Source organism: Dryobates pubescens, chromosome 24, assembly GCF_014839835.1.
Source record: "Dryobates pubescens isolate bDryPub1 chromosome 24, bDryPub1.pri, whole genome shotgun sequence".
In the NCBI taxonomy this organism is placed as follows: domain Eukaryota; kingdom Metazoa; phylum Chordata; class Aves; order Piciformes; family Picidae; genus Dryobates; species Dryobates pubescens.
The window spans coordinates 8,535,625-8,547,929 of NC_071635.1; the positions used below are offsets into that span (position 1 = coordinate 8,535,625).

A 12,305-nucleotide genomic window follows, 5' to 3' on the forward strand; every position below is an offset into this window, starting at 1 on the left:
TAAAGAAGATGTCTTATCTCAGATGTCTTATGAGAGAAACAGTGTTCAGCTCGAAGGAGGGAAAAAAGAAAATCAAAAATGGGAGCATGTCCTCCAAGTTGCATAAGAATGGGAAAGGCAATTGATGCCAAAGTAACAAAACCGTGGAGCAGAGAATCATGTAAGCAAGTTAGTTTTCTCTTCCAAGTGTCAGCAGTGTCATTCATCAGAGATTCCTGAAGAAATCACACACTTAAATTTGCTAGTGTGTATGTAAAAAATCTTTCAGTCTATACTAATATTTCATTTGTTGTTTTACAGAAAATGAAAAAAGCAGGCAGTGGGACTTCAGAATTTAGTAAGGCAGCTGAGGAGCAGGATCTGATAACAGAACACGGCGTTTTGTTTGAGTGCTCTCCTGATAACTGGACCGATCAGAAGAAACCACCACCAACAATGAGTTACTGGGTTGTGGGGTGAGTTTAAAGACAAATGAATGTTTGTCCCAAAGTTTTCCATTTAGAATATTCTTTAAGAGTAAATTTAACTAGCACATTACAGAAACAGCTTATTAGATTGTTGTGTGAGAATGTACCTACCTAGATGCACTAAGCTTAAAAATCAGTAAACTTGTGAATACTGGGGCTTGCTCCCAAGTGCCTTGATTGCACCTTGTAGCCAAGAAACTTGGATTACAGCAAACATGCCACTACCATGCAAACTGATCCTGAAAGCCTGAAGAATTTTTTCCATATGCACTCTTGAGAAAACTGTGCAGAGATTTAAAAGTCTGATGTATTCAAAGAAGTAAAATAATGCAGGAGAAATTTGCTGCCTGTCTTGTACAGCAGTTGTTCTAACATCCTGCTGAAACTGCAAAGTACAACCAGAATGTATCAAACAATTGAGGAGAAAAAGCTAACACCTATGATGATAATTCTTTCTTTTTTCCCCCATTGTTTCTTCTATTTTTCCTTTTTTTTTTTTTTTTGTCTCCAGGAGACTCATTCTACATCCAAAACCTCAGGAGTGTTATGTCTGCTTTCATGACTCAGTCACAGAAGCTGCCGTTGAGCTGGCCTTCAAACTTTCCTTTGGCTTAGCTACATAGATGAACTTCCTGAACATTCAACCATCCTGCAGGGTGTTGTCATCTCTTTGATGTACTTCAATATAAAGAGTAATTAACCCAGTGGTGGTGCCCACCCATGGTATATCTTTGAAATGCTTTCAGAAAAGAAATAGATCTACCTTGTGGTATGACACAGGGATGATCAACTTTGTGATCTCATCAACTGAAGACAACCAAAGTTCTTATTTTTCTATATTGTCAAGTTATTTATCCTGATCATAACTTTACTATATGAAAACATCACATAATTTGTACTGCTGTTCAGTATATCATATGCAATGTAAAATTTTAAGTAGGTATCTTCAGAGTACTCTCTGACAACCTGGTAGCTGATGATAGAGACAAGTTGTGGGGTTTTTTTCCCGTCAGAACAGAAAGAAATCTTTTAGCCAATTTATGGCACTTAGCCACACAAAACTAAGGACTTACCATTTCTGCCAGTATGGTCTCCTGCACACTCAAGCAATATAGTATAGTTGGTATTTTAATTCATGAGTTTTTACTATACATAATACTTCTATTTGTAAAAATGCAGTTTTGAAGGCACAGAAGAAGATGGGTGGGGGGTGGGGAAGGGGATGATGTTTTTAAGGCCTGTGCATGGACTCAGCTAATTTTATATTCATAATTTCTTAATAAAAAATGTGCATTTGGCAAAGGCCAGTAAAGCATTAGTCTGCTTTTCTTGGTTAACCTATTTTCTCTTTTGTTGATTTAAACAGTATTCCTTTAGCTAAGCTTTCTATCATTTACAGCTATTTATTATAAAAAGTACAGGGCAACATCCATGTAAGGCAAGAGAAGGCAAGATGTTTACAAGATGAAACTTCTTCTACAAAAGTTAGCTTTCCTACAAATCATTAAAATGTTTGTGACCTACAGACCAGCTGCTCCTGAATTTTTTGGTTCTTTTTAAAGTGTACTTCAAAACAGATGAATCGGGGGGAGTGTTTTTACACATAGCCAGCACATTTAGCTCTGGTCACCTGCATAGCTTTTCATTGTGCTCCTTGTCAAAAGGGCATTTTTTTCTCCTTCCTGCTGTTTCTACTTGCTTGTCATGATTGCTTTTCATAAAATGCATGACTAAAGTTGCATTTTAAACAATGGGATCAAAAAGTTTAAGTATGCAGGGAAGGAAATCCAGTTCCATAGGCTCTCCTGATGGAGTCTTAGATCTTGTTTTCACTAGTAAATTACACTGTTTAGAGTAGTTCTAAAATAGTCAGTCAAATGCCTGTAACTGCCCACTCTCACAGAGTGATTCACAGCTTGTCTTGATTCACTCAATAGTTGCTTTAACTCCAAGCAGTAGAAGTCCTAGGTCTGAAGTTTAAGCATATGATTGCAGGTGATGTTAACCAGCCAAGATAGAGTTTATGGTTCCTAGAAGATGAGAGACACCATTTCACTTAGACAAAACTGAGTTATATCAGCAGTGATTCAGATTTGTTTCCCATCTGTAAATCTAGTGATGTGAGAGGTACCAAGGATGTTGTAATAGTATGGATGACATCTGAACAGCATCTTTTAAAAGGCTAAAAGAATGTGGAGTTTGAGTACTAGATTTGGTTGCAGATGGAGGAAGGAACACAGAAAAGCAAGCACTCTGCTGCACTGCTTTTAACAGGTTTAACAGAGTAGGCTTAGGGAGAATCACAGAATGGCTCAGATTGAAAAGGACCCTAGACATCATCTACTCCAACCTCCCCGCCGTGGGCAGGGAGGATTCACAACTAGAGTTGGCTGCTCAAGGCCTCATCCAGCCTGGCCCTGAACACCCCCAGGAAGGAGGCATCTACAGCCTTCTGGGGCAGCCTGTTCCAGAGTCTCACCATCCTTATGCTGAAGAACTTCTTCTCAAGATCCAGTCTAAACCTACTCTCCCTCAGCTTAAAACCATTCCCTCTTGTCCTGTCGCTAGACATCCTTATGAAAAGTCATTCGGCAGCCTTTCTGTAGGGTCCCTTCAGGTACTGGAATGCAGCTCTAAGATCCCCTTTGAATGAGTCTTCTCAAGGCTGAACAACCCCAGCACCCTCAGCCTATCCTTTTAGCAGAGGTGCTCCAGACCTTGGATCACCTTTGTGGCCCTTCTCAGGTCTCACTCCAACAACTCTGTGTCCTTCTTATGGGGACACCAGACCTGGCTGCAGTATTCAAGATGGAGTCTCACAATAAATTGATTTCTTTTGCCTTTAAATCATTACTTACAAAAGCTTAGCAAAGCAACGTGGTGTACAACAAACCAGTGGAGCACCAGGGTTAAAACTACTTATGTCAAGGGAATGCAAGAAACAAAAGTTAGCGTTTAAAACCATCAACGATTAAACCACTTTGAACAAACTGGATGTTTCATGCCTCCCTTAGTCATGAGGTCAGGGGATGTAGAGGAGGTAAAGCAAATAAAAGAAATAAATGCTATCAGCATTCTAGAAGGAAGTGGTACTTCTGACCTGCAATGGAATGGGTATAAATAACTCAAGTGAAATTAATTTCCTTGTCACATATGCTTATTCACTCATAACATAACCAACAGCTACTCCGTTACCTGGTTTTCCATTCTCCAGATGGTTGTTGGGGAAGAGGGACCAGTTCCCGCTGCTTACAGCAGCCTCCGAGAAGTTCTTGACAGCTCTGACAGCTTTCTGCCAGCTCAGGGATGGTAGCCCTCTCTGAAGGGATCCATGTATCATAAAGCAAATGTTAGGGTTTCTGGGCCTGGCCGCAAGGCAGGGGAGGGAGGCAGCTCAGCTCCTGGTACCCTGAGGCCACCAGCTTTTAACTTTTGAGGGAAAAAAGCCATTTCAGTGCCTGCCAGCCTGTGCTTTTGAGAAGAAAGGGAAAGAGACGGGGGGCGGGCTGGGCTAGTGCTGTGTGCCATGACTGCCCTGCAGGGCATAGGCCTCTATGCCCCCCTCTCCTAGTAGTGGGTGGTGTGGGGGCCACCATCTCCACGGTGGCATGGGACTGGTGCCTGTTGAGCAAGTGAAAAACTGTGGCTCCAGGTCCAGGCCTTCTGCAGGTGAGTCTGAGTGGGACAAGGAGCAAGGGAGCAAGGCAGGGACCTGCTGGGGAAATCCCAGCAGTACTTCTCTAAGTTTGTTTGGTCATAGCAAATGCTGGTGTTTATGGACAGTGTAAAATATCCTTAATGTTTTCCTTTTGTTACTTTTGCAAAAGCAGTGTTTCTTTGTCTTCTCATGTTAATGCATAGGAAAAGCATGATCAAAACTACCAATGAAAACTCAAGCTTGAGTTTTCATTGTCTTCAAGGAGTCTTTCCCTTCATCTATGGTAACACAAGAAAATGAAAATGTTTGACTAAATACCATGGCTGTACATTACAGAGATCATTTTGTGGTCACTGCTTAGCAGTCTCCAATGTCTGTTAACATCCCCATAGATATTTTTTGCCTCATGATCCATGTTAGACTTGCTCCTGCACTACCTCCTCAGCCCCATTTAGGTTCTTAAGCATTTATCTTAGTGTCCAAAGGGATAGGGATTTATTTAGAAGAAGAATAGTTACAAAAGCCCTACCAAGTGTCTCATAGCTCTATCAGCCCTTCATCATTGCTGTAATGTGGAGTCTGAGCACCCCCTATGGAAACGAAAATGTGTGGGCAGGCTCCTTCAGGAAAACAACTTCTACAATTCTGTTTAACACCATTCTGTTTCCTGACTGCAGCTTACATAGGTATCTCTAGTCTTAGAAATGTAGGAAGGAAGTTGAAAATCTTACCTCATTCTCAGCATTATGGATGTTTCACTTGCAGTTTTAGACTTTGCTTGTGCTAACTGGTTTAGGGATAAATCCTGGTTTCCAGTACCAAGTATCTGAAAAATACAGGTCCTGAAAGTGAACATTTTTGGCCTTTGTTCCAGCTCCTACCGAACTAAAACCAATAGAACAAATATTGTATAATTGTGTGGTGTGCACTTTGGAAATGTTCTAAAGATCCATTTCTTTTTCTATAGGATTTTTCAGCTTTTGGCATGGCATCTGGGGCAAATGTTATAAAGTATTTCCCAGTGCAGACTCTGAACTTTGCTTTCAAGGACAAATACAAATACATTTGCATCTTCCAAGTTGGATAAATGGGTAAATATTCTCTTGCATATTCATTCTGCTTTATGAAGGAACCAGATCTGATCAAGGGCTGTGCAATTCTTTCTCTCACCACGACTGGTAATTAGTGGTGTTATATTGATAAGATTTTATAATGAGCATATTTTCTAACGAGAGGAACTGAGCATGGCTTACTCTGGAGCTTACTGTTGAAGGTAATAAAATCCATAGCTGGATACTTAATGATTAATAACTTTGTGACATGCATGTAAATAACTGCTTATAACTGCAGTCAGAATTTTCAACATTTCATTCAGGCTGTGTAATTACTTCAGAGATAAATGCTGCAAGCATTAAGATGGATATTAAAAATCATGGACCTAGACATCTGGGCTTGGTCAAAACCCTCAATAAACATTCTCGCAGTTAAGGCTGCATTAATCTGTAATTTCATCTCAAAACCCTTTGTGTTCATTAATTTCACTCAGGTGAAATTACAGCTGCCTTTTTTTCCACCCCCTAATGTGTGTAGTTCTTGCATTGTGTCTCATTGACATTTTTTTCACATTATTTTCTTGATAACCATTAGTATGCAACTGTCAGAAAAAAAAATTATAGATAGTAAAATGCATCTTACTGCTGTAAATAAGTAATACTTCATACTGAGAAGTGGTTTCTTATTATATGTGAAGCTAGAAACATCCTTATGAGCAGTTAAAGCATTTTAAGTGTTTTGTACAATGCACCAGAAAAGGAGCCATTTTACTTTGTAGCTCAGAAAGGCCATAAAACTTCTGGGCTCTGCTGCCCTACCTTGCCATTCTGTGTACTTGGGGAAAGTCTCTTAACTTGGACTGATTGGAAAAAGACACAGAAGCCTACACCCATGCAATTAATTACAAGAAATCTTGGTCTTGGAATGTGAAATGTTGATATTGGCATTTAACAAATTGCATAACAATTATTCATATCAGTAGAATGGAAAGTGTGTTCTTCAGAGCTAATTTGTTTCCTGTGAAAATAGCTGGGAGATCTGCTTTATTTGTGTCTGTCTTAGGTTATCTGTTTTAGGATTTCTTTAGTTAAGTTTTGCAAATTTAAACAAGAATCCAGTGCTCTGTGCTTTCTCTTGTTGACAGCTTTTTACTGCTGTGCCAGAAACTTTTCTTGCCACAGCCTTTTTCTGGTGGTGCTGGCACGGAGGAATGCTGTCAGTCAAATTAAAGTTTGATTAATGTATGCTTGTATTGCATGCAAATTCTTAAGCACTCCTTTTTCAATTACAGTCATTTTGTATGTTAAGATTTTAAGGTTGATGTTTTCTTTCTGTTCTTACAATGGAAAAGGTGAAACATGCATGATGTAAACAGTGTTTATAGTTCTTCAAATCTCCTTTCTGTCTCCTAGAAATGTTTCCAGATGCCTTACATCTGTATGGGCTTGTGACTGAAATTATAGAAACATTCCATGAATAGCACTCAAGATTAATTTTCTTTAGAAACACAGTATTTAGCAAAGTAGCATAGCCATTGTTGAAGTGCAGGGTCTTTGGATGCTTTCTTACATGTTTTGTGCAGGATAGGAAATGGAGAATACAGTATGGTTGCATGCATTAGGTTTTGCTCAGCTGCTTGACTTACTGCTTTCTGTGCCCTGCACTTGAAACAAATTAATATGCTTCTGATACCTTCCATATAAGAAGATGCACAGCTTGTAGTGCTTCCTTCAGAGACTGGCACCTGTACAGAATCCCAAGAGCTTGGATGTAGTTACCCTGTGGAAACTGATTCAAAAGCTGTGATATAAAACGTGGACTTGTTAACTCTGTCACGGCTTGTGGCTAGTGTTTTACTATGGGGAAAGGCTGAAATGGGTAACACATCTAATAAATTTGAGTAAGAATCTGTGGAGAGGAAGTGAAAGCATGTAGCAAAAAATTCTTCCTAGAGAGAGGGTAAGAGAATTCAGACTTAAGTGTTCTGCTGAATGAGGTCAGAATTGGAATAGCAGTTACTTGACCTGAAAGCATTTCAGCAACTGGATAGCACTACCTGAATGAACTGTCTTGATCCATCCTTGTGTCCTGAGTTTTTCTTCATGCTTCCTTCATAAGTGAAGGCAACAGTGATCTACTGGTTTTCATGTAATCTTGATAATGTTAAATGTTTCCACAACACAGAACAGTTTGTACTAAAGAGAAGGGCTTCTGTAAAGCATAACAGTGTGTATAAGTTTATTTTATAACAGGTGCTGCTGCATGACAGCTCCAGGGCCTTAGTGACTGTACCGCAACGGCAGAGGGGCTTCCCAGCCTGTACCAAGCTTGTGGTGTTTCAGGTCAGGGAATCCCTGTATGCCGCACCTTCTATTTTGGGTGTTAGGACACCATCAAGGCAACTTTGAGAAACAGAAATGCACATTTTAAATCTTTGTCATGGTATTTTATGTATTTATGGACTAACGTTGGTGTTAGTTGCAGGTTTTGCCTTCACAGTTATTTGTGCTCAACTGAAGCTATTACTGAGGAGCCAAGTCATTTTGGAGTAAGATTAACAGGTCAAAATTATACTTAGTGTTGTTGGATTTCACCTGCACTTTTAAGAATTTGTACAGGCTTCCTTTTTTGTTTTCTTTTGCAGAGACTATTGCCAAATCCAAGCCAAACTCCATTTATGCCTTCCTTTTCCATTGCTCAGGTTTGTGACTGCTTGCTCAGGAATGCTGTCTTATCCTTTTGACACTGTCAAGAGATGAATGATGCAGGTACAGTCTAGTTTGCAATCCTTTCCTCAAAATTACTTAGATTTTTGAAGTTTGTTGTGCTAATTGAAGCACTGTATAGGCTTACAGCAGGTCACTCTATTCAGAGAGCAAGTGGAAACAGCTCCAGAAAGATAAGAAAATTCAAGTAACAGGATTGTGAGAGTCTGGTAAAAGTATGTTCACAGCAGGGCGAGAGCTATCAGCAGAAAGACAAGATCTGTTTTCCTTTTCCTACTCAGAAGCCAGATATTTGGAGTAAGGTTTCTAGAATAATATCCTCTATTAGCCCAGCTAATGCAGTTAGAAAAATGATCTTCATGGCACACAGCTGTTCTTCAGGTGGTGAGCACACTAGTGTGTTATTAGCAATTAATACTGGATTTTGTGGCTAGCTATTCGGTAATCTTGCTAGGCAGCTCAGTAGCATTTGAAGTGCATTTAATAATATAAACTCTTGCTGTGAAGATCATCCTAAATAAACACAAAAATGCCCTTGAAAAATCAGGACATTCTTCTCTGTATTCCCTGAGGAAGTTTTGCCATCTGATAATAGAAAGGAGTTGTTGGTTCCAAAGCACTGTCTCTACATTCTGTTTCAGGTGTCTCTTCTTTTGTGCTGGTATTCCAGAAAGCAGCACCTTTTATTTCTTCAATTAAAAGTGTATTTGCCAGGTGGGATAACTTTCTGGAATAATGAGTACAGTACAGTCACTGCTTTCAGCAAAGCTGATTTCTGTCAGCTAAGCTGTAATAGCCACTACCAAATATGCCTTCTGCACACACTTGTGTGGATTCAAGCCAAACTATCTTAAATGCATTTTTAGCTATGTTACTGTGCTTGCATATGATTTATGTTAAAAAAGAGAGATGTATTTCCTGCATGTATTACATTCAGAAAAACTATTGTGATCTCATACCTTGATCCCTAACAGAAGATGTAACAAAAAGCAACACTGTCTTCATCAGAAAATTTAAACCTCACTTTATTTAAGCTGCAGAGTGTACCTCAAAGGCTAAAGTAGGCAAAACTATGGCATTATGGTTCAGAACCCTGCCTTCACATTGCAGGTGGATTTGGTTTAAGATGTAGCATTAAGACAAATCTTCAACATAATGTTAAAAAAAAGCTACTGTCTTCTTTCCAGTAGAGTTTCCCATAAAGATTGGGATTTTAGATTCATCTCTCCCAGGAGAAAAGTGTACTTGTTTTTCGTTAATGAAGACAAAAACCAGTGTCAGTTCCTAACACTATGCTCAAATCCTGGAGCAACTGCAGTTCCAGCACAGGAGTTATTTGACAGCTCACCAAGCACATCCACAGAGAGCTGCATTGTCAGAGCTGCGGTGCTACTCGCAGTATCTGAAGAGCTTTGCTGTCATCATTACGCGAAGTTCCACAGTGGGCAGAACTTCCTCAGTTCTTCCTCTGCTTTGCTGTGCAGAGAACAGCTACACAATGTTCCTCTGGGCTCTCCCTGCTCAAAATGGAAGCACAATTTTCAGTCATAGAACACTTGGAAAAAACTGAAGGGAGAGTTCAGCACTTCAGCTCTGACTTGTACAAAACTGGTGATGTGGGCACAGGTGAGCATTCACTGCCTCTCATCCTTTATTTCCTTCACCTGAAGGCAACTGAAGCAAGTTTTAGTGACCACGGTGCTGAGGTCTCCAGCAAATCTCATTTTTTTGTTTGTCAATCAAATTAACACTCAGAAACAAGATGGGCTAGATCCAACCTGAACTGTGCTCTTCGGCCTTCCCATGTTTATACATTATCAGGCTAGGCAGGCCTTAACATTTTTGAAGGGACTCTGGATCATTAATGAACTGAAATCTGCTTGGTATAAAAATATTTCAGCGGTACTAAAGAAGGAGAAAACTGAGCTGTGAAAGTTTTAATAGCATTGAAACAATTCTGATCACCCTTAGGACTGGAGTGACCTGATTTAATTCCTAAGCCTTTTACTTGCCCAGTGAAGCTTAAAAGAAGCATCAGAAGGATCACAGCCTGTCTAAATTTAGCTATTGGAACCAGCTAAGAGAGCATTACGTCAGATAAATATTTATTAGTTAAAAGATCACTCCTGTGCAGTAAGTGAAACATGAGGAAAGTTTCTTAGTGTTCTTTACTGAAGAAAGACAAATTTGCTCCGGCATCTTCAGTTTCTTTCTCAGTGCAGTGATATGTCTTTATTTGTGTGCAGAGCTGGGAGAACAAATATCAACATAAAGGCATCTCTGGCTGCTTTATGAACACAGATGAGTGAGAGGGGCTTAGTGCTTTCCTCTTTGAAGCATCCTGCAACATCCTTTGTGGAACAGGAAGAGCCTTAGTGCTTATGACAAAAGAAAGGACATCATAAATTTCAGTGTTTCAGAGAGTTGAGAATCTGATTAAAATAGTGAGTGAACAATCTGTACAGTACTCATGATAGAATTCTCACTGCCTATTTTTAGTTTGGATGTTATACAAGTAATACTTTGAAGAAATTGTTTGGATATTTTTGTGGCTAAGCATGTACTAAATGAAATAATTTGTTTTCAGGGAACTAGCGAGCACCACTTCCATTTCATTCAGGAAACTAATCCAAGGAAATACTTGCCTCTTGTTTAAAATTCTTAGTCTGTCTGGTTTATTCATATTAAATGCCACACAGCTTGCATTTGGAATTCCAGCATCTATCTGAGTATCTTTTGGTAACAGCATTTTCCCTGGCCTGACAGCAGAGCCCACTGTTGGCATGTGTATATACCAGCCATGAGCCACAGTGAAAACAAAACCTGTTCCTAGCCTATTGAAGTGTTTTCATAGTAGCACAAGTCAAGACAGCTAAGGAGTTTATGGGCTTTGGGTTGTTTTAATTGGCGTTAAAAAACACAGGAGCTCACTTTTCTCTCTGACAACAAGAAAACTGTCATCTGGCTGGCAGCACTTAAAAGCCAAAACATACCCAAAACCATGGAGACCCAAGCACCCAGAGCCTTAGAACACTTAACACATTATTTCTTGATGAAATTTTAAATGGCTGAGGGTTTAACGCATACATAAATGAGACTCTTATTTCTGATGTCACAATTTTCAATGGGGAAAGGAGAAAGATAACAAACCTTGTGGAATATTGATAATTTAGGGACCGAGGAAAGCATTTAGGAGGCTTTTATTTAGAAGTTTGGTTTCAAAGAAATTAAGGCTAGCAGCATTTGTAACATTTGTCCACAACCAGTAAGTTTCACACAAAACCCTAAGCTACTCCAGTTAGTATAAATACTTTTTTAGCTGCTAAAGAATTGGATGTGATCTACATGCCAAGAATTGGAAAGACTCTGACAAGGCCAATTGTAAGACTGCTACAGTGGCAAGCATATAATGGTGGTGGGATATGCTCAGGCAAGTTTGTGACTAATCTGACTTGACTGAATTTTGTTCATACTGGCAGACTGGGCAGTCAGTATGACACTGAGGCAGGCAAGCAACACTTGTGTGTAATACTCTAGAGAATAGCTTATCCTGCTTACAATCTCATCTCTATCTCGTAACAGCCTTGCTCTTGACAAAGCAAATAAAAAGTCCATTGGCACTTTCTTGTTACTGTCCTGAACATCTACTCACATCTGTGTTCCTGACTGCAGCCTGAAACCAGCTGGCTTGGTTGCCAGAAACAAGACTGCAGTGGCAGTATGAAGCTGCACACAGACTGAGTTATCCTGCTGAGATGTGAGACGCCAGCACTTCTGCAGTGACAGCTTGTGCCCCTGCTCCAAGGTTGCACAATTTCTGGGCCTGGCTTAGTAATGTTGCATAGCTACACAGAAGTATTTGCATACAATCTCTTGGCCCAAGGTTCCTTTTCAGTCAGGAGTAAGCTTCAGGTGGTACTGCAGAAGTGGAATGCTGCAATTCCTTGAATCACAAAGAATTGGTTTTGTAACAGGGATTGAAACAGCACAGCAGAAACCTGAGCTGGGATTTGTCTCCATAGCTACACTACAGGTGGAACTGGACCTGTTATGCCTTTCTGATCCTAATACTAATGAGGAAAACGAGGTAGTTAATTGCCTCTACCATTAGATAGTAGTTGTGTTATGAATGGCGACTAGAAAATCTCTCCTTTGCATAAAGACTGAGAGAGTTCGGATTGTGCAGTTTGGAGAAGGCTCCAAGGAAAACACTGTTGCCTTTCAGTACTTAAAGGGGCACTACAGGACAGGTAGGGAGCCATTCTTTCTTAGGGAGTGTAGTGAGAAGACAAGGGGTAATGGTTTTAAACTTGAAAGAGGGGAAATTTAGCTATGATATTAGGCAAGAATTCTTTACTGTGTGGGTGGTCAAACACCAGCACAGGTTGTCCAGAATTGACA

General features: G+C 39.9%; 1 protein-coding gene across 1 annotated transcript in view; it reads left to right on the forward strand.

The window, feature by feature from the left end:
* INTU (inturned planar cell polarity protein) overlaps nucleotides 1–1,663 on the forward strand; it is a 38,210-nt gene extending 36,547 nt beyond the window's left edge. The window contains exons 15-16 of the mRNA XM_054172717.1: nucleotides 301–455; nucleotides 979–1,663. Of these exons, the coding sequence (XP_054028692.1) occupies nucleotides 301–455; nucleotides 979–1,090 (267 nt within the window). The 3' untranslated portion in view covers nucleotides 1,091–1,663. The remainder of the gene's footprint in view (nucleotides 1–300; nucleotides 456–978) is intronic.
* Nucleotides 1,664–12,305: the final 10,642 nt, after the last annotated feature.